The following is a 23257-nucleotide window of genomic DNA, read 5'->3' as shown; positions in this document are numbered from 1 at the left end:
ATTATGACTGAAATGTATATAAATGACAATCATAAATAAAATTAAAAAGAAATAAAGAAAGAAACTGATTTTAAAATGTGAAGAGGGTAGGGGTTGTGTCTGCTTAGTTGCTTATAATTCCATTAAAAGCTTAATGGAATATCAATAGTCCTTCAATTGTATATTGATAAAAAAACATGATAAAAATAATGGGGCAAGCTAAGTAATATTGGTGAAAAGAGGCAGCTATGTGCAATATTTTTAATGTTTGATGTCTTACTGTGTTTTAATTCATTGGAATTAAGGTGGCATATAAAATTATTGTTATTACTACTACTACTACTACCACTACTACTACAACAACTACTGTACATTTTTTCTTATGGACTAACATGACTACCTTTGCTTTTTTATGTATGACTGCACTATAAAGGAACATAGCTGTAACAATGTTATAGATCCCCTATCAGCTAATAATGTGGAAATTTTCAATCACAATGCAGAAAAAGGTAGATTCTAAGAATTGTGATGTGGTGTGATATTATTTAACAACATTTATATACTGCTTGAAAACCTTTAAGCGGTTTATAAAAAATAATTAAAAACATTAAAAACAGGGATTTAAAAATAGTCAAAAGATAATTAAAATGAACAGTAGCTAAAAAGAAATAAAACACATGTAACTTTTACATTTTTATAGGCTTGCCTAAACATGGGAGAATAGAACAATGTGCTTGTGTAGTATGGTAGAAATACTATAGAGATCTGCAGGAATTACAGTGGTACCTCAGGTTAAATACTTAATTTGTTCCGGAGGTCCGTTCTTAACCTGAAACTGTTCTTAACCTGAAGCACCACTTTAGCTAATGGGGCCTCCTGCTGCTGCCGTGCTGCCGGAGCACAATTTCTGTTCTCATCCTGAAGCAAAGTTCTTAACCTGAAGCACTATTTCTGGGTTAGCGGAGTCTGTAACCTGAAGCGTATGTAACCCGAAGTACCACTGTAGTGACAAGTACTTAAAATTACAACTCTGAGATGTGTATCTATATATTTATAATTTTGTTCACCACTCCCAAGTCATTTAAAAACCATTTTTGCTGTGTGTATGTAGAAATGGCACTGTATTTCTATATTTACTACAAACACTTATAGGACATGGAAACCTCTACTTTTTAACCTGCCCAAAGCTGAACATTTTAGGTTGTTTGGTTGTGTTGTATGAATTGTCAGATGACTCTCAAAGTTTGGGGCAAGCTGCCCAGCCTCTTTGAGCAGCGTGCACCATTCCTTTATCCCCCTCAATCTGCTTTTATCAGGCTAGGAGACGAAAGCCGTGTGCTTATGATGAAGAGAGATGTAATACAAAAAGAGGGCTCATGGCACATCCCTCAGCTGCAGGATAAGTCAGATTCCCTCCTAGCTTCACATTTGAAAAGGGAGACTTGCACACACAGGTGAATCAAATGCTGACTCAGCTCTTAACTACTGTCCTCCACCCCCCTATGCTTCAGGCACCATGTCTGCCTTTCAATAGATTTTTAAAGCACAACGTGAATGTTCATGCATTTATCGTTGGCATTCGTTTTTTAAAAAGAAGCTTTTTAAAAGTGCAAAGCTACTCCCAGCATAGGGAACAAATTTTGCCTTGTGGGTGCCAGCCAGTCAGCTCCTGGCACAGCTAGCTGCTGATTCAAACCTACAGAACGGCCCACTCCTGCACTCTGCTGCCCCTTGAGAGGAAAGGTACCTTTGGGCTGAATGCTGTGATGACACTTCCAGAGCTGACTGCTATTTGTTTTTTTTAAAAAGTACACCCCTATTGTGTTGGCTGCATACTGTAGTTTTGAATGTTTGGTGCTGATGACCAGAGGAGCAACCTCCTGTTTTTCACAGGCAGTTTGCTTCCCTGTGTCCCTCCCTTGTGGATCTTAAGGTACTCTGTAAAATATTGGATCTGCTTTTATGGAGTAAATGTATTCCCTCCCCCGTACTTTAGTCGAACATGACATAAATACATCCAAAGTTCTGAGCTGTTCTTTTCCTATCAGATTCTAGCTCAAACTCATTTGGCATCTACAGTACTTGCCCAACTAATAAGGCCTTGGCTGTCCATTTAGAGTGCATTGAGCTCAAAGAGGCGATGGTAGAGGCTCACCCGCAGGCCAGATGTGGCCCCTGGGGCTTCCCTGTCTGGTCCTCAGAGGCCTTGCCTCGCCCATCCTCAGCTGCAATTAGGCTTGGAAAAAGCCTCTTGTTGCAGCCAATAAAAGGCTACACACACACACACACACACACACACACACGCACACACACACTGGTCTAATTGCATTGTGGGGGAAAATTTCAGAGGGAGGAGGGTTGCAGCTGGGGAGGGAGGTTTAACCCTTCCCCACGTGCTGCAACCTTCACACCAAAAAATAACCCCTCTCCGGTGCCATGTTTAGGCTTGAAAAAGCCTTCTATAATACAGAATACAGTATTTTTATTGTGTCAGGTATAATATAGAGCATTCGCCTTCTCTCCAATCCAATATGAACTAAATCTAAAATCCATTATTCAAGTTTAGGCGATTATATATTTCATCAGGTGCATGAAGTGGAATGAAAAGTTGATGAGACGTCTAAAAATTTGGGTGAAGGTACAGTGAAGTTAAAAGCCAAGCGGAGGAATTAGAGCAGCAGAAATGTAAAGCGTATATATTCTGTTACCTGGGATGTGAACTATATTTCACTATTTAAGCATAAAGGTGTATCTGCTGGAACACCAAAGCAAAAATAACAAATCCCCTGGTAAGAACATACATTTCCTATGAATAGGCTTTATTCTGAGTTAGACCATTGCTCCATCTAGCCCAGCCTTGTCTATTCCAACTGCCAGCAGCCTTCTCAACCTTGCTCCCTGTGATTGTCTTCAGTAGGGATTCCAGGGACTGAGCTTGGAATGTTTTGTAAGCAAAGCATGGGCTTTACCAGCTGACCTAGGTGAGAGAGCCAGTGTGGTGTAGTGGTTAAGAGCGGTAGTCTCATAATCTGGGGCAGTGTTTCCCAACCTTGTGCCTCCAGCTGTTTTTGGACTACAATTCCCATCATCCCTTGCCACTGGTCTTGCTAGTCAGGGATGATGGGAGTTGTAGTTCAAAAACAGCTGGAGGCACAAGGTTGGGAAACACTGATCTGGGGAACCGCGTTCGTGTCTCCGCTCCTCCACATGCAGCTGCTGGGTGACCTTGGGCCAGTCACACTTCTTTGAAGTCTCTCAGCCCCACTCACCTCACAAAGTGTTTGTTGTGGGGGAGGAAGGGAAAGGAGAACGTTAGCCGCTTTGAGACTCCTGAAGGGGAGTGAAAGGCGGGATATCAAATCCAAACTCTTCTTCTTCTTCTTCTGTTATGAGAAGGGAATGGAGTGGAGTGTGATTCAACCAGAGCAACCCAACCACCATTCCCCAAAAGTGGGCTATGTACCAAAATGTTGCATTGACACAGCTGCCACTCCCATCACTCCTCTCTTGTTTCTGGCTTGGAAAGTGTGTGTGTGTGTGTGTGTGTGTGTGTACACTGATGTTACTTGGAGGGGTGGGGTGGATTTGACACTGAGACCTCCAGTTGTTGATTTCTGTACTAGATTCCTGTTATAACAGCAAATGAAGCACAAGTACCTTTGGTATTTTTATTTTAACAATGGGATGCAGTGTCAATTTGCTAATGAATTCTCTTCTGAAAAATAGCTTCCCCATTACGTTTTTAGGAATTCAAGAGTCGGAATCTGATGTGTACAGTATGTGAAATGCTTTAGTATGTGACCTCCCATTGCAGAAATACCATTTCACAATGTTCTACATTCATTTCACTCATTAGATCACGCAGAGCATCTCACGTTCACTGCAGTTTCGTACCGACGCTAGTAATTCTTGTCAATAAACTGTGCCATGGGTATCCCATATAATCCTTAAATATTCTCCAATTTAAAGCCCATAATGGGCAATTGTGGCCATATGACCGCCAAATGGCCTGGAAAATGCTATAGTCAGAAACATAGAAAATCTGTGTAGTGATAAATAACAAGGTCGGAGTCAGTTATATGTGGTGGCAGTGATCAATTCTTAGAATGGGGTCATTAGAACCGGAGGACCTGTTGTAAAATCATTTGTCGAGGAGTGAAGACTATAGGTCACACTCTTAGGCTGTGTCCAGATGGCAGCTTTCACCACAGCTGATTTAATGCTGCAGAACACTAAACCAGAAGTGGGGGAAGCTATCTCAAGGAAGAAGTAGCACCTGTTCTGGGGATTTTATGCTGCACTTGGTCCATGCCACCCATTCTGATTCTGCTAATCTTTGGTCTGTTATGGCTACTTAGCATAGTCCTCCTGTGGTTTGCAAGCACTAAGTGCTCTGGCCCAGCATGACCAGCACTCCCCATATGAAGGTGCCCATAGATGTCTGGGAAAAATAACCTGGGAAAAACTAACTGTTTTTCATAGAATCTATGACTTTTAAGGAAAGGGCTTTTAACAGTGCTGTACCATTTTCATTATCTTTTTTAATAGATTTTTTAAATACTGTGTTAATTCTGTTAAAGTTTAATTACTTTTTAAGTTTCATCTTTTCTATGTTTTTAGCCTTTTACATTTTATTCCAATTTTCTTTGATTTTTGTAAGTCGCCTTGAGACTTATCTGGGGAAAAGGTGGGATATAAACAAATACAAGGCTGCTAGTAGTAATACAAGCAATGAACCTTAACAGAGATGCTGTGGTTTATAGAGCACATGCGATTCTTGACTGTGTACATAATGAGATATAAAGCAAAAAGTATGGTTTTCCCTTTGCTAGGAGATAACTAGTATTAGAATGCTATACCATGCTGCTATTATCCATTTCAAAACATTTCTATTATGCATTTCTTGTTTGGTAAAAAACTGAGAAGATTTCTGGAAGGAGCTTTGCTGAAAACTGCAGAGCAACTATCCAAAATGCTATGACGTTTCACCGTGGGAATTTAAGATGCACTTCTCTGTTTAGGTTATGCAAGGGGAGATTAAAAAGTAATTTAGTCATGTGCATAGAGAAGGACCTAAGGATAACTTAAAAAAACAAACTTATTTATTAACAGCTTCATTCTGATATATCAAAACATTGGGGGGGAGATCTGACTTGCACTTGTAACATATAAACTGTTACAAGTGCAGATTGGATGTTTTTCAGAATTAAAATATTCAAAGCAGCTTTCAAGAGGACAAGATACTTAGCAGATTCCAGCTATTTCCACCACAGCTCTAAAGAGATGTTGTTTTCTTTCATTCGTTTGGGCATTAGGCTCGATGGGTCACCTTTTCCATTACTAGTGTTTTTCAGATTTTTAGGAACACTTTGTATGGGGGTGCCGCTCCTTTTTTCCTGTTCCTTGCAATCGAAGTTCAGGCAGCTGCTTGTAAGTGTCTGGTCTGTTCCTTATCAATGCAAAGCTTTCAGAAAGAATTATTAAGAATGCTAAGTGGTTCTCTGACAATAGTCCCGTCGTTGGTTTTTTTAGCACATCCCATTATTTTCCCATCTGCGTATATATATTGGGGGAAGTATGCTAGATGTGATATTTGAAGGAAGAAGATTTTTGATGGTTGTGTAATTTTGCACACAGCAGACATATATCAGGATAATTAAAAGCTAGAACTAGACATATTTAGACTAAACTTGGAAATAAACACAAATCCTTAACCACGAGGGTACTAGCCTCAGGGACTGCCTACGTGAGATTGTAGTAGATTGATTGTGTGTGAGTCAGTGGGAGAAGGTCTCAGGGCTCTCTCTCATGAATCTGCAGCGGTCCAACTAGTGCTTGGATTGCTCTGCCTTGTATGCAGAGGACCAGACAGGATTGGGATCACGGTTTAAACAGGGCTAGATGGACAACTATGATGCTTTAGTTGAGATTTAGCCATTGCTAAGGGTTGGATTAGATGACTCTCGGGGTCCCTTTCAACTCTAAAACTCTATGGTTCTATGAACTCTTTGGATCCTGGATGAAAACAGCAGTGGAGTCCTCTACACTGTTTCCTTATCTCATATTATCTTGACAGGAACAATATGAAGTATAGACTGTATAGAGCACCCTAGCACAAACTATAGAATCATGCATTTTAAGGAAGTACAACCACTATTATGATTTTAAAAGTTATAACTACTATTGTGATTTAGAAATTAACAACAGCTCCATTTGCATGTTCCTGCCTAGTGGAGCAGGTGGGAAGGACAACCTTTTTGAAGATACTGTATTATATATTGTACAGTTGTACCTTGTAAGCCAAACACCCTGGAACTCGGACGTTTTGGCTCCCGAATGCCTCAAACCCAGAAGTGAGTGTTCCACTTTGCGAACATTCTTTGGAACCGGAATGTCCAGCGCGGCTTCCGATTGGCTGCAGGAGCTTCCTGCAGCCAATCAGAAGCTGTGCCTTGGTTTCTGAATGTTTTGGACGTCAAACGGACTTCTGGAATGGATTCAATTCGTCTTCCAAGCTACAACTGTATTGTATAATAAATTTATCTATTGTCCTTCATCCAAAGTTCACATATGTTTACAACATAAAAACACAAATGTGTCATATTATTATTATTTTTTTTTAAGCACGTTTAAAAGGCCATAGGTTGTTTAATAGCTTCCCCATGAAGACGCATTCACTAGAGCCCCCTGCTGGTTGGGAGCACCTGCCCTTTAGGCTCTTGTTGTTGACCGTAAAGGAATCTGTAGGGAAGAAAAGGGTTGAATTGTGCAAAGTGCGTAGGAGAGGGAATGGGCGGGCCTCATCCCCAGTGGGAAGAACAGCGGAAGCACTGAAGCAGGATGGAATCGTCTGGGCTGGGGCTGGGCGTGGTGCAAGCAGGAAAATGCCGCGGGATAGTCTTTAATGAAGCGCAAGTGGCCAGGGCCGGGCTGCGTGTTTCATGGGTGAATCATCACAAGTGGGAGGCCTTGGCATGAATTATGGGGTAGGCTTCCGTGGTGGCTATGCAGGCACAACCACGTTCCCAGCCTTGGCCTGCTGGAATCAGAAGACAGACACAGAAGCTTCAGCATCTGACAGACTGGGGAAGTCAAACGAAGAAGCCATACTTAGTTCCCACAAAAGAAATGTGGAAATCCATGTTTTTTTTCCATGTCTTCAGTTTCTGAGCATATTCAGCCACATACATGTCCTCACCACCATATATTTCTCCTCATCTATTGTAACCCAGCATCTCACTCTCAAAATGCTATGATATTCAGAATTACAAAATTCAAACAGCATTGCTTCGGCCTAAAAAAATTAAAAGTTAGGGAGAAAAACTCCAGCTTGGGTTGATATTCTGTTTATGTACTCAGTGCAGTCCCCTAACCTGTACACATAATGTGAAAACAGATACTGTATTTACTAAGCAGGTGCAGTTAGATATTACACATGTAGCAATGAACTTTATCGCCAACCTAAACTCTCCCACCAGCCTGCTCCACTTGCCTATAGCATGGATATGGCTCCTGATGCCCTTCAGATGTTGTTGGACCACAATTCCCATCATTCCCTGTTGGCCATGCTGGATGGGGCTGATGGGAGTTGTAGGCTAATGACACCTGGAAGGCAACAGGCTCTCCATCCCTGACCTAAAGCATTGGCCATGTCCTGCCACAAAAACAGTCTCTTGCCCCAAATCTAAATTTTCACGGTGTGGTTAGTAAAGATCCTTAGAATGGCCCATTGCCATCCAGGGTCCTGCATTATGCATCTACAGCAGTGAATGCTGGTGGGGAGGGGCCTGTGGAAAAACAGGTACAGTCATACCTTGGAAGTTGAATGGAATCCGTTCTGGAAGTCCATTCAACTTCCAAAAGTTGCAACTTCTGATTGGCTGCAGGAAGCCCCTGCAGCCAATCGGAAGCAGCAGAAGCCCTGTCAGACATTCGGCTTCTAAAAGCAGTTAGCAAACCAGAACAGTAACTTCCAGGTTTGCGGTGTTCAGGAGCCAAAACATTTGAGAATGAAGCTGTTCGAAAACCAATGTACGACTGTATTATGTGTGGCCTATTTGCCATAAAACCAGGTTGATGACCCTTGTCTCCAGTTCCCATCGTTCCTTGGGGCCCAACCTAGATATAGCATCAGTTGTGTGAATGCAGTTAACATGCAGACTTTCTGTAATGTAAATGCTAATAGAAGCCATTTGGGTGGTGGGGAGGGAGAGAAGTTAACCCTTTCTGGCCTGCCACGGTCATGATGAAAGTTTGTCTTATTTCTACTGGCATGATGAATGGGATCAGACTGTGCATTGGAAAACAACAAAAGTTTCTGATGAGTTGGTCGTGGTTAGAGGGCAGTTGGAACCATCTTGTTTACATGAAGAGAACAAGGCTGCTCTGGCCCTGGGCAAAGGGTGTGGTGGTGGGGATAATGGCAAAGTCCTTTTTGTAGTTTCCTCCTTCTCTTTGTCCCTGTTGTTATCCAAGGTGGGGCCAGCATCAAAACCCTGGACAACTCTCAGCCAAGTTCTTTGGAGGTCTGAACTGCCTTCTTTGGACTATGCAATAAATGTTGGGGTATATATTTTTATATGAACTGGGCTATAGAAGCAGGCTGCGTTGAGCACTTTGTCCCTGTGTCTTCTCCTGGGAATGGTGGTGTGAGGTGGGAATGGGCGATGCAGGCTTTGCTCCCCCTGTCACAGTGCTCCCTTCGCCCACAGCTCCTTACAAGTGTGCTCCCTGCAGGAGATTCGTGGGGGATCCTTGCCTTCCTGTGTGCCACGCTCTGGAACCTGCCTGTGGTGCCTGCACTGAACAGCACGGACCAAGTGACTACCACCAGACAGTCCATCCAGCAGACGTACGACCTTACTCGCTACCTGGAACACCAGCTGCACTCGCTTGCGGCTACTTATGTGAGTGTAGAAGCTTGGAGAGGGTTGGGGACTACTGAGTTGAGCAACTTAGTAGGAAACAGCTCTCCCTTCCCTTGCGTGCCCTTTCTTCTTCCTCTTCCTGCCCAGACTCTATTCCCTCTCTGTAAACTGTGCTTCACTGTCTCTTTCATCTCTGATGTCTCTGTCGCTAGGTGAGGTCAGGCTGCGTTTCTCTCTCTACCAAGTTGAGAATCCAGTGGATTGCAGGCACATGCATAACTTTAATCCCAAAAGCTCAGTGCAAAGAGGAGTGTATCAACAGGCGACAGCATCTGCCTCCGCTCAGTATGTGGGGAAGGGATTCATGCAGGCAGACATTCTAAGACTTTAAACTGCCTGCAACACCCTCTTAACAACACCATCTGCAAAACACACCACCCCCACCCCGAAATTTCCTTCTGCATGGTGAATAGCTAAAATACGGCTCTTTCCCCAGCCATGGCCCTCACTTGGCAGAATATCTGACATGCTTCCCCCTCCCTGCCTTCAGGCACCGGTGGAGTCTCCCTGTTTACAATCTGTTGTGCATCTCTTGCTGGGGTGAGGTGAGGCCTTGTCTGTCAGAACTCGCCAGGGAAACGCCCGGCTGCGTGGAGAGCAGAGACTGGGGGCAGACCCTCATCTATCTGCATGGCATCCCTGCTCCCTGGCCTACCTGGCATTCCAAGCCCTACCCCTTGGCTGCGTTCCCTGGCACTGAGCATTCATCAAGAGCAGTCACAAGAGTGAAACCAAGGTATTGATTTGGTTCGGGTATGGGAAAGTGTAGAGGCTCATATTTTCCAGCATATCTGGGTTCAAGAAGCTTCCTTTTTTAAACACAAAATTGAGAAGCCTGGATCCCCATAGGTAAAATAAGAAGTGGACCCACGCTGTGGTCTAAACCACAGAGCCTAGGGCTTGCCGATCAGAAGGTTGGCAGTTCAAATCCCTGCGACAGGGTGAGCTCCCGATGCTCGGTCCCAGCTCCTGCCAACCTAGCAGTCCGAAAGCACGTCAAAGTGCAAGTAGCTGCGGCTTAGTCATGCTGGCCACATAACCTGGAAGCTGTACACTGGCTCCCTCGGCCAATAAAGTGAGATGAGCTCCACAACCCCAGAGTCGGTCACAACTGGACCTAATGGTCAGGGGTCCCTTTACCTTTACCTTATGTCCATCTTATTTGTTGCCTTCCTGTGTGCCACAACATCAACTGGAACAACATTCTCTAACAGGGGCCCCCAGTTATAACACATAATTCCCATAATGAGCCACTGTATTGAAAAGCATTAAAAATACGTACTGGTAATTAACTAAAGTTCCGCCCATCAAGCAGAAGCCTGCCCCTCTAACAAAAGCCTGCCCACCATAATGCCCTCTTTTTGGGGTGTTTTTGTTTTTTTACCCATGATCTCCCCCCACCAAAAAAATCCTTGCTATGCCCAGGCCACTAGGTGGGGGCCTAAATGCACAATTAGCATGTTAAAGCTCATGGTTCATCTGGAGGAAGATAAACCATAAGCCTGGCTTTGGACAACTTGCTAAGCCAAACCATGACTTAGCTGGCGGCAGCAGGACCAGAGGAAGAGCAAAGGAGCCACAATCTCCTCTCCAAGAGCCAGCATGCTCACACGTATGTGCTAAGTCATGGTTTGGATCAGGTCAATGTTTCATCTGTCTTTACCTTCCTATTAGGACAGTAAGGGTGAATTCCTATAGAGGCAATAATCTAACCCTTCATGAGATATCACTGCAGATTTGTGATGCTTTGGAACATTTGTGGTTCCTTTGGATAGAGCAGTCCTACCTCTTGAGGTTATGGTTTTTAGGAACCCATCCCATTTCCATTTGACGGACAAAAAATGTGTCCCTTCATGCAGGCTTGAAAGGCCCATACTTTTCTTTTCACCGGGCTCATGTGCTCAAAGATCCAGAATGTGTAAAGAACACAAATCTCCTTGCAAACATTTTTTGGAGCAAGACAGGGGTTGGAATTGTTGAGCCCTTTTGTTGAAATAAGAAGTTACTGTTAAGAAGTTGCCTATCTTTGGAGGGAGCCAGAAGTTAACAGGGAGAGGCTATTCTGTAGAGATGCCGGGAGAGGAACTGGGGCAGTAATAAAAGGAATCTTCTCATGGCTTAAGGAGATTAAGGCTAGGGAGGACTTCATCGGCTACCATTGGAGGTTATGCTATTTCCAGCAGAAATCAGGCCTTCTCCACTATCAGAGCTCCAGCTTAAAATTTAGCACTGCGTAGGCCTAATATAATAGCATATGCAACCATTGCATTTCATTATGATTCCCATATTCTCTGTACGTCCTGATGGTTGCCTCCTTACCTTCAGTGTTCCCGTAAGTAGGTTGGCATTCACTGGTGCAAAATGATTGGCAATCTGACTCAGCAGGACAGGAAATGCACACCCATGTGCCTGCATGCGCACTGCCGCATAGCCCCGGGGCTTCTGTATCAGTATAGGAAAAGGAAACCAGTCAATTGTGCTGTCTTGTTGGCTGCTTCTTGAGGGATGTTGTGAAATTTCTGCCAAGGGATTTCTACTGAAGCAAAGCTGCTCCCATATGTGGCGATGTAAGCTGTGGACAGAGGAGGCTATTCAAACAGCTGGGGGGAAATGAAATAAAACATCTTGACAGCTGAGGAACACTGGGGTCACAGCTGCATGGGTCTTATTTGGGGGATTGGATGTGCCGTTCAAGTGCATCAAATCTCCAAAGTAGGAAGGCCCAAGGTGTTTTCAACCTGCAGTGGTCCTTGCCTGCTTGTTTGCTGGGTCAATAGGGAGGATTGCAGGATTTGGCCATCATCTGCTGTGGTGGGCATGAGCACATGCAAGGGGGGGAAGTGCCTGCCTTTCCTTTCTGTGCTCCCAGCACTAAGTCCAGTGGCATCTCTAGCTGGGACCATGGACAACCACTGTCTAGGCCAGACCTTACAACAAGGGTGGTGTGAATTTCAGCAGCTCTGTGCAAATATATCTCAGAAAACTAAGAGATTCCCATAGTCACTTTTTGATCCTTCTCAAGAGTAGATGAAACAGAATAAATGGTGAAAGCAAACAATCCCCCACCCCATAATTTCTACAGGAACCTGGCCTTAGTGTTTCCTGGCATATTTTTTTAATAACCTTGAAACATAATTTTGGTACCTACCCATCTTAAAATTTAATACAGAGCAAAACTCTAGTGTCCAGAAGAGAGCATTCAGGCAGAATCCTTTTGAGCACTGCTGCTGTTGCTGCCCAAATTTCAGTTGCATTGTATTCCCTTCTCCTTGCTCCCACCCAACACTTTCAGCAAAGCTTACCTTGTGGCTCACTTTTAGCAATTCTGTACTGATGCTCAGGGAAGCCTGAGAGCCAATGCACTCTCCTTCAAGAGACCGTTCCTTCCTTTGCCCATAGAAACAACTTGTTTGTAAGAAAAGCTTGACTGCAACCTGCACTTTGAAGTCTTTGTCTTTTAAAATTTGTGTTTTTACTATTGGCGGGACTTCTCTCTCTCTCTCTCTCTCTCTTTCTCTCTCTCTCTCTCTTTCTCTCTCTCTCTCTCTTTCTCTCTCTCTCTCTCTCTCTCTCTCTCTCTCTCTCTCTCCTCTCTCTCTCTCTCTATTATTGATGTGAGCTGCTTTCAGAGACCATCATTGTCTGAAAAGCAGGATAAGAACGTAATAAACAAATGAATGAAGGCTCAGAAGCAAAACAAACAAATAAACAAAAAGATGCACCCAAATTAAAAGAACCCAAAATATCATTTTGAAATCTTTTTGAGATTCACTGGTGTGAGGATAGAATTCATTCCTTTTGAGCACTTAAGGACAACAGCATGGCTACAGGCGGTGCACATGCTGGCCCAAGGTCCTTGGCTTGCCTGAAGGCCACTGTCTGTATTAAGCCCCACAAGAAAAGGCAAAATGGGAAAGGCAAGCCTGTGTGCTGAAGGCCCACACAAACCCTCTTTAGATTCTTCAGTAACACGTCTCCCAATTAGCTTCCCATCTGGCTGCCTCACGCCATCTTCTTTGCTTATTCTTATTTACTTCTTGCATTTAAATTCTGCCTTTCCTCACAGGAGCACAAGGCGGCATGCATAGTTCACCACTTCCCTGTTTCATCCTCCCAACAACCCTGTGTGGTATGTTCAGCTGAGAGTGAGTGACTGGCCCCAAGGTCACCCAAGGAGCTTCTTGGCTGAGTCAGGATTTGAACCTTGGTCTCCCAGGTCCCAGCCCAGTGCTCTCATCACTACACCACACTGGCTGTCTAAAAGAAAAGAAAAAAACCCACTTCCTTTCTTTGATCTTAAAGTCCAGGCCCTTTAAGTATTAGAGAAGTCACGCTTCAGCTTTCCTCCCCCCCCCCCCCCGCTGGTCTCATGGCGTTGGCCACGTCCCAGCCTGCTCTGTGAGTTGGTTTCTGCTGGCGTGTTGTTTGGGGAGAACCCGTCCCTACTTGCCCCCGGGCGACACAGAGGAAATTAATTTGTCTCCTGAGCTTGTCAGATTGTTCACACAGCCGCGGGCTTTGACACACCTCCCTTCCGCTCTGTGCTTCACCCCACCCGCTCACCCCGCTGCCTGGGCAATCCTGCTGCCCCTCAGGGCACCAATGCTGGCAGAGGGGGGTGGGGCGGGGAATCCCAGGAACGCAGCTTAGCAGGGCAAGCGGGTGTGAATAAATGTGTGTGTGTGTTTGCGTGTGTCTACCAGAATATTCAGGGCAAAGCAGGGATCTCTCACTAAGTGCCTATCTGACTGTGCTGCAGTCGCAATATGTCACCGGGTAAAAAGGAGATAATCAGCATGTCAGTGGATCCCATAATATTTGCATGCACAGGGCACACATACACAATGCAGCTGTTCAGACTAATAAAGGATGTCAGTGTGCGCTCATGCCTGCTGTTGTTGTGCATATCGCTAAGGAATTAAAATTGCTCGCTCTCATACTGCCATACCTCACCGCCTCACTGAGTGGGAGCAGGAGGAAGAGCTTGTGGAAAGGATGAGTGGAATGGTATGTGCAACTGCGCTACTCCCGTATAATAAGCATGTCTAACCACCCGCTTGTCTTTCCACCCTCAGCTCAGCTACCTGGGGCCACCTTTCAATGAGCCAGACTTTGATCCTCCCCGGCTAATCGGGGCAGAGGCTGTGCCCAGCGCCACCGTGGACTTTCAGGAATGGCACAGCCTGAATGACAATGCCCGGCTGGCAGCCAACTACCAGGCCTACAGCCACCTGCTGTGCTACCTGAGCACCATGGATGGGAAATCCCCAGTCGCCATGCCCACCCTGCGCCACAGCCTCGCACACTTCCGCGCCAGCCTGCAAGGGCTGCTGGGCTCCATCGCCGGCATCATGGCTTCCCTGGGCTACCAGCTTCCGCCCACACCGACGGATGGTACGCCTCCGCTCCGCAGCCAGTTCCTGCGCAAGATGGACGACTTTTGGCTGCTCAAGGAGCTGCAGACCTGGCTGTGGCGCTCGGCCAAGGACTTCAACAGGCTGCGCAAGAGGGTGCCCCCTTCTGCTGTTATGCTGCACCTCGAGAGCAGGGGCTTCTGAGCCCTGCCCTTCACCAGCCTCTCTGCCTTCACCTTGTCCACTGACGTCATACCTGCCCCTCAAGGCCAAGGGCTTTCCAGAGGCCCCCCCCCCCGAACCCACAGCCTGCCTGCCCCTCTCCACCTCCAACCCACCTCCAACCTGACTCCTGCTGCCACACCTTCATGGTGCTGCACTGCTCTCTATTATGAAGCCGTGCCTCTAGGTGAGCAAACCCACACCTATCTGTTTCTTCCTTCCCTTCCTTCCTCCGCCTTCTTAGTGGCCTGCCTTTCTCTTGTTCTTCCCAGAGGGGGCCATTAATTTTCCAGGATCAGAGGAAAAGCCCTGCTCCCTCCCACCCCAGTGATGAGCAATAAAGCCCTGGCTGCAGGGCAGCAAACATCTGGCAGCCTCCACCTCTGGCACTCTGCTCTCCTTAAATGGAGCTCCCCCAGAGCCTGGGTTCCTGCTTGTGCTCTCTCTCTCTCTCTTTTTCTCATAGAGGATTGTGCCAATTAGGTGCTTACGAAGGGGTTTACTTCCCACAAACATGCCTCTGATCAAACCCACTGGCTCAAGATGATGCCCAGCTCTGGCCTTCCTTTCGGGCCATGAACTCTGCAGCAGGGATGGGGAACCTTCCTGAAGCTGGGGGGGGGGGTGTCACCTCCCCACCTGGTTAATTCTTCCAGACGCCAAAAGCAAAGCAGACAGAGCCAGAGCTTGCAGCAGGTGGAGATACCTTATGCCGTCTTTCACCCCCCAACACACACATGTCCACAGACATGCATGCAGAGAACTTCCCTCTCTGCAGTCTTATCTCTATCCACCAGCTGCTCAGGAGATTGGGTGGCAGATGAGTGGTGGGCTGCAAAGGGGGCTGCCCCACACTCTTTCTCAGACACATGCATGCACATTGCGCTGCAAACACGCACAACCTCGCCTCCCTGCAGTCTCCTCCTGACTGAGGAACAGATGAGCAACAAGAAAGAGAGCAGTGTCCCAGGCCTACTCCCTTGATTCCTGATCAGCTAGGCAGCGGGTGGGGCTGGAAGATTGCAGGCTGGCAGTTCCCTACCCCTGCTCTAGAGGCAACCTCACCCTGCAAGGGCAAAATGGGACTCTGAATAGGCGTTGCAATGAGGCATGAAACATAAGGGATATGGTTTAATGCAGGCACTGGCGAGCTTTCAGCCTTTTTCTCTCTCTTTTGCAGTGGTCAACTCAAGAGGCTCCCCTATCATTCATCAAAGCCAAAAGCTGCAGCAGAGTTGCCCACGGCAGGGACATCTTCTTAGCCAGCCCCAGCAGTGGTCTCCGCCTGCCTGTACCTCTCCCTCCCCACTGTGGCAGGCGGGCCTAGTGAGGCTGTGCGGTTTACTGTCACCAGCAAAGGACAAGGGGAGGAGTTTCCCATAGGTGGCCCAGTCCATAGGTGTCTCTCTCTCTCTCCCCTCCCCTCTCCTTCTGCCCCCCTCCCCACTGTCAGGTTGTGTTATTCTCAGTTTGTCTGTATTAATATTTATTTATTTTCAGATGTTATTTATTAGATTGTATTTATTGCAGAATTTCTATTCTTGTATTAACAAATAAAAGGCTTTCTCCAGGAGCTATGCTGGCCTTATTTGTTTCTCTGCAGAGCATTCTCTGGGCAGATCTTCTTTTATACGCAGTAAACAAACTTTGTGTGTGCATTCAAATACCTTCATTCAACTGGGTTTTGTACCCAGTGCCCCCCAGTTGTAGGACTACAATTCCCATCATTCATTGGGCTTGTGATCTGGGGACTAATGGGAGCTGGAGTCCAACAACCTCCAGAGAGCCACAGGTCCCCACCCCTGCAACAAGAAGGCCAGGGTCATGAAACAAACAGTGTGCCATCTCCTTTAAGCCAAACAAATCCTGGGTTACTCACTTTGCCCCCAAAAGCGATGATGTAGATGGGAGAAGCTCAACTTACAGGATTATTGCATTGGCCCCAGAACCTATCCATCTCCTTCCCTTCCCATTTTATGTCCTAAAATAAATGAAAAGGAGAACATGGGCTCCAGCACAAAGACAGTGGAAGCTGTAGCCTGGATTTGTGGGTACATTGTGGTGGTGTTCTTTTTAAAAAACCTGTGGGCTCCACACCCCAAAATGGCTGCCATGAGATAGTGACTAATGACAAAACTCTCTTTTTGTGAATCCCTTCCCCCTGTACACACATTCCGCACACCATCCACTCATTTATAAGCATTCACCAAATCCATCCCAACACACACATTCCTCCTTTTGCCTACATCCCAGGCCCCATCTGCTGTCTTTTTACTCCCCTGAGGCTCCACCCACCCTTCATCCATCGCTCTGGCTTACCCCTTTATTGCCTTCCCATGGCTTCTTTTTTCACCCCCAACATCCCCACCTCTTTTCTGTCCCCCCTCCCCTTGCTACCTTTCCTTCCTCAGGAGATAGACACACAGACACACTTCAGCTACCACCGCCCCCATCACAGGTCCTTATCTTTCTTCCTCCAACCAATCCAAAGACCACCTGCCCTCTAAAGCAGAACAGAAATGAACAGGTGCAACAAAAACCTAGCAAGGAGCCACAAGCAGCTGGAGCAGCAACACAGGGACACAATTTTAATTCTGTTTTGGATGTGTGTTAATCTTGGGGGGTGGGGAGCAGAGCAGGTGGCCTAGCAGGTGCTACAACAGCCCTCTGGGGTCCCATGGGCATCACGTTGCTGATTCCAGAACCACAGCGATGGGGGAAAGTTCACCTCCTAATTTCAACCACAGTAGTAGCTTTCCATCCATTGCAGTACAACCAGGATATCCTGTCTCTGTGCATAAGAGGTGTTGGCCATCTATCCTTGTAGAATCAATCTTGGCCATGTCCAGCTGAGCAAACGAGGCAAGAGCGAGCCCTAATGTCCACCTCTGTTTTTGGGTAGGATTCAATGACGTGCCAGCAAACTCAGACGGTGCAATTACGGTTTATTGAGAAGTTGTGGCAGCAAGCTGGCTTCCTCCAACAATCAGACTTTTTGTGATAAGGAAAACTACAGGAAAATGCACTGGAAAGTATTGGAGAACAGTTGCTTTGACATAACTTTGCCTGCGTACATGCTATACATTGAAAGCACATTGTTAATTAATTAATTAAATTTGTATACTTCCCTTAATCTGTAGATCTTAGGACGGTTCATAACATAAAATTACAACATAAAAAAACACACAACATATATCATGGAAATAGGAACAAAAACCAAATAATCTCCCCTTCCCACAACTCATTTGTAAGGGCATCAGATGTCAATTAGCCAAAGGCCTGGTTGAAGAGGAACATTTTCACCTGGCCCCTAGAGGTGTATAAACTGTCTCAGACTCTGCATTCATCATCTGAGGCCCTTCTTTGTGTGCCTCCTCCACGTGAGGGTGGCAGCACGAGAATGGACCTTTTCTGTAGTGGCTCCCCATTTATAGAATGGTTTCCCCAGAGAGGTTCGCCTGGCACTTTCATTATATATATTTTAGGCGCCAGGTGAAAATATTCCTCTTCAACCAGAGGTAGCTGTTTAATATTCCACAGCCTTTTAAATGTGTCTGTGGGAACAAAATAATGTTATTTTTATTTAAATTATTTACTTGTTTTTTTATCTTGTATATTATTCTTTGAACTGCCCTGAGATATCTTGTGATGAAGGTTGGTAAACAGATTTAAATAATAATAATAATAATAATAATAATAATAATAATAATAGTAATAATAATAATGGAGCCAGCTGAAACTCCCTGGGGAGAGCATTCCACAAACAGAGAACTGGTGCAGAAAAGGTGTTGCCACTCTCTGGACCTCTCATGGAGAGGCACATGAAGATGGGACATGACATCTCCACCCAAGAATCCTGGGAATTGTAGATTGATAAGGGTGCTGGGAATTATAGCTCTGTGCTGGGTAAATGACAGTTCCCAGGATTCTTGGGAGAAACCTATTTGCTCTAAATGTGTGGTGTGTATGCAGCTATCACCAAACCAAACCTCCCAGAAAACAAATAAGATTGAATGTTCAAAAAGGGATAAGTGAAAGACACCAAAGATAATCCAAGGCAGTACACAATTAATTCTGAACCTGGGGCCTCCACAAGAGACAGTAAGAGCAAAAACCAACAACAGCCCACCATGGCTTCCTGGTCAGAGTGTGATGGAGAAGAATATGCATTGCAGAAGGAACTGGGATGACGACAAAGAGGAACAGCAGGAGATGATGGCTCCCTTTGCCTGATTCACCATAAACTTCTCTTGAATGCAGCCTAGCTACCTAACTCTACACAGGGACCAAAGGTGAAAGCAGCTTCTGCTCTCAGCCCATTTCAAGAGAAAGAGTAGCAGTGGGTTTCAAGGTTATGTCACATATATATGGCATGCATATATATATGCCCATTTCCTTTCTCTGTAACTTGGGGTGGTGGTGGTCCTAAGGTAACTGTGCAGAGGGCACTTCTAACACCCAGCAGCTGCTTTTTGGTAAACTGTTCTTCCCCGAAGTACCAAGAGAACAGGGAGAATGTCAACCAGTTGGAAGGTAGCTTATTCCTGAGCCACACTATGAAGGCGATAAAACGCTGCTGGAGTCCATAAACAGAGAAAGAGACAGCCTCAGCAGCTGACAAAAAACCTCAGAAGAACCAACAACCAGGGTGGACTGCAGATTCCAGATTCCAGCTCCATCCTTCTTGCTCTCCTACTCAGCCGCCGTAGATCTTACTCCCATCTCTGAGCCAGGAATACGGCAGAAAGATCCTTGCTCCCAACCCCCCCCCCCCGCCTGCTGTCACTAGCAGGGCCTCCCACGCCTCACCTCTTAAAATGTGCCGCACAATACAGACTGTGAGAAGCCAGCCATAGCCCCCGGAGATAGATAACTTGAGGGTCTCAGCATCCAGGTTGGCTGCTTGGCCCCTTTCCAGCTGTGGTGAGATCACTGCAGCATTCAACAGGGAGAGAACAGAGCCCAACCTTCTGGCTCGTCCCCTGTCTACCCCCCACTCTCTCCATCCATCACATGCATTGCTTGTGACAGTCAAAGGAGCTGGGCTATAGCACCTCTGCTCCTCTTGTGCAACTCTCCAGATGATTTTCACTGCATCTCCCTCTTTAAGGCTGCTGCATGACAACAAACCTGCTCCAGTCCTCCTTCCAGATTTCCTCCCTGGGGTAGTTATGCACAAGTCTTCCTTATCACCTGCTTCATGGTGCAGGAACTTTTTTTGTGGCAGCTGCCTTCTTATTGAATTAATAATTCATTTCCCCTTGGATGGTTTTCTTGTTTAGCTCTAATGCTGACGGCTCCTGGGAGTGCAGAGTGAGGACCAAAGGTGGACAAACTACTCCAGAAGGAGCATGATACTACCCTTCCCCTAACACCCCATACATAGTCAGACGCAATAGACACCTCTTCTACACCTTGGGTCGGGGTAGATAGAAAGTTATCCAGATCTACAATCCCTCTCTTCCTCTTCCCCTCCCCAAACACCTACTCTAGTTTCTCATTCTGTACCTACAGGGCTCTGCTCCCACTAAGAATCCCATCCTTAAAAGTTAACCACCCCAACTCATTCACTTCCAAGAGGTTTCTTCAGATGCCCCTTCCTACTGGCCACTCAGGCACCCTTTTGAGGTGGGAGGCCTCATGGTCTACTTTGTTTCTAGCTGCTTTGATCAGGACTGTTATAGCAAGCAAGGTGCAATGTAGCAGAGGGAGAAACCTAAGGGAAGATTGAGGATCTGTTTACATTATTGCTTAACTCCTCACACAGTGCCCTCCCTGAAATATACTGTACTCGGTCGAGTGTGAATTTCATGCTCTTTATTCAGCTCATAGTAGCAATGAATGAAACTTTCCCCAAAAGGTCTAGATGTATATACATTATTTCCACAATGGGCCTCACATGATTGGCTAATTCCGGACTGCTCCTGCAGGCCAATCAGGTCGCTCATTCACTTCCACCTGGAGCTGGATTGGGTGGCTCCTGCAGACCAATCAGACTGCTGCATTCTGGATCCTATTGATCTAGGATTCAGCTCAAGTACATAACACTCCCCCTTGGTAATTTTTGTAGCCACTTTCACGCGACATTAGCCACAACCCATACTGATCCTGTAGTTTCTTGACAAATAGTGCTTGGCGTTGAGTCAAGGTACTGGGATACACTAATAAAACAGCCGAACCCTACTTTGATGGGAACCAACCTGTAATATTCAAATCTGGTTCCTGAATGCTACCACTGTCAGTGAGCAAGTTTGTTCGATCCAGTATCAAAGCAAGACAGTTGGTGCTCTATAAGACGTATTGTTACAGCTGGAATATGTGCTCTAAAATGAAGGGCAAACTGGGCTGGATAAGACACGATGAGGCAACCGCTTGGGTGGCAGGATCCATAAGAGCAGCAGACCCCAATGTAGATCTTTATTCCCCCCTGTTCCTGATTTAGATCTTGACTCACCCCTTCTTCTCCAGTGGGGGTGGGGGTGCCATTTTGCGGTTTGCCTCAGATGTCAAAATGTTTTTGGGGTGCACGGGGCAACCTGTTAATAGAGAGCATTTAAAGGAGATGCTACACCTAATTAATATGTACAAATGAAAATGACGCCTCCCTGCTGGGCAAAAATTGCATCTACTAAAAGGATTTAAGCCCTGGGCCATAGCAAATAGGCCAAGAGAACCTCAGGGACATCAGTGGGTGTTGAGAATGGTCTTTGCCATTCTTCCCTGAAACCAATGGATTGCATTCTTCTTTTTCTGAGTCAAGAGCTAAGGATGTGGATTTTGGTTCATAAAAGCAGGTCAGGCCTCCACCATGGCTCCATAAAATGAAGCCCATAACTGGAGCTGAGCCTAGTAAAATACATTAGTCATTGCATAGCGTAAGGATAAAAGGAAGGCTGGAGAAAGGCTGAGGGTGAAGGGGGAGAGAGGGCTAGAGAGGCTGCATTGATCCCCGTCCTACTTGTTCAGGTCTCCTTTCTCCCAGACCCCGCTTGCTCCTTGTGGGGTAGGGGGGCAGCCTGATGATTCATGCCCTAGTGGATTCCTAATTCCAGGGGTGAGTCTAGGGCAGCATCTGGGGTCAGAATCTCCTGCTTTGCCTTTGTCTCCTGGAGTTTCTTGCCCTGGAAAGAAACTGACTCAGTCTTGATTCCCAGCAGGGGACAAAGCCTCCATGAAGGAGGCCAGGAAACAACCTTGAGCTAACCACAGCCACCCCTTGCCCACAGTCGTCTGCCCTGGACTGGTCCAACAGCCAGGCAGGCTGTAATGCTGACTGAAGGCCTGGTCAATGGCAGTCTCCACAGCGGCTGTACTAACCACAGGCATTTTTATATGGCTGTAGTGGCAGCCCCCTTATCCTCCATTTTCAGTGCTTTGTGGGAAACTTATTGGGCTCTGGGGAGGGCATTATTCAGGAACCTATGTTTGATCAAAGACTCTTTGGAGTCAACCCAGCGTTGTTTTGCCCCTGTGAGTAAAGGCGCGACTAGACAGAGTGGCAGGGCAAGTAGCAACTTTAGGAGGACTTCAACTGGGAAAATTGCATTGGATGGATGGTAGAGCATTAGACTCTTAATCTCAAGGCATGGGTTCAAAGCCCACTCTGTGTGTGTGTTAGGGTGGAGGGGAGCCCACTTTCCTCCACTGCTGCAGAACCTGGCAGCCGTGTAGCAGCAATGGCCTTTCAAAAAACCCATGGGATGTCCAATTGTACATTTCCTATTGTGTCATCTATCTAGATGTGACCTCAGGGAGTGGGGGAGATATGGACATAGGCTGAGATCAATTGTGTGCTGAGCTGCACCATGAATAGGGCTGAAGTGTACCATCCTATCAAGGCAGAAGTAGGAAATCTTCAAGCAGTATTTAGTTCCTCTTCCATCCTGCGAAGCCTGGTCTATTGGGGCAAATGGAGCGCCACACCTCCAGCCTCAGCCTGCCCCCAACTAGTTCCCAGCTGCCTGCCTCCCTTCTTGCAACCTGTCTAGAGGTGGTGGCACCTTAGTTTCAGCATTGCCATTGTTGTATTCAGCATGGAGAAGGATGGGGACAAATCTAGAAGCAGTTGGTTTTGCCTCTGGGGGATCAGAGCTCCTTGTTTTCAGGGGCAGCACATTCTGTTTCACTGCCTGAGGCGAAATGCGAACATGCCACCCCCCTCACCTCCTCACTTGAGTTGCATAGCGGCACATTCTAGCAAGATCTCATAAACGCTGTGAGCTCTCATGAGACTTTGGCAAGATCTTAGTTTTATAGCTAACTGTACCTGCCCATGTCGGAGCTGGAAAATTAATGTTCAGATTACACATTCGCCTCACTGATGCATTAGAATGAGCTGGATATTAAGGTGATTATTGTGATGGTGATATAAAGATGGGTACTAGTTGCATCATGGGAAAGCTGACTACTAATGCCCCTTAAAAAAAAAATTAGAGCAGTAATGGCTAACCTGTCACCCTTCAGATATTCCTGGACCCTAAATCCCATTACCCTTGACCATTGGCTATGCTGACTGGGGTTGATAGGAGCTGAAAACCAACAGCATCTGCCTTGAGTATAGGACCTAGACATTGATATTTATTTTCAAAGCGGATATGACAAGCAAAATAACCAGTGTCCTTACCCATGTTAGCAGCCCTTGCCCTAGATTTATTTTGAAAACCCTAAGGTATAGCTGTAATCTGAGCTTTACAGTTTCCCTCCTCATATTGGTTGATGAAGACAAATTAAACAGCTAGCTTCTAGTTTTTAATATTTTTCATGGCCCGCTTAAAT

The 23257-nt window shown here is 46.1% G+C and overlaps 1 protein-coding gene across 4 annotated transcripts in view; it reads left to right on the top strand.

Moving 5' to 3' along the window:
- Positions 1 to 16055, top strand: part of CLCF1 (cardiotrophin like cytokine factor 1) — a 51155-nt gene extending 35100 nt beyond the window's left edge. For 2 of the 4 annotated variants that reach the window (XM_083728469.1, XM_083728467.1), the window contains exons 2-3: positions 8716 to 8885; positions 13982 to 16055. In XM_083728469.1, coding sequence (XP_083584595.1) covers positions 8716 to 8885; positions 13982 to 14464 — 653 coding nt within the window. In that variant the 3' untranslated portion in view covers positions 14465 to 16055. Of the gene's footprint in view, positions 1 to 8690; positions 8886 to 13981 lie in introns of all 4 variants that reach the window. The other 2 variants (XR_014561592.1, XM_083728468.1) reach the window with 2 other exon arrangements.
- Positions 16056 to 23257: the final 7202 nt, after the last annotated feature.

The sequence above is a fragment of the Podarcis gaigeae genome (assembly GCF_964106915.1).
Source record: "Podarcis gaigeae genome assembly, chromosome: 1".
NCBI classification, from domain to species: domain Eukaryota; kingdom Metazoa; phylum Chordata; class Lepidosauria; order Squamata; family Lacertidae; genus Podarcis; species Podarcis gaigeae.
This window is presented reverse-complemented; position numbering and strand designations above follow the sequence as displayed.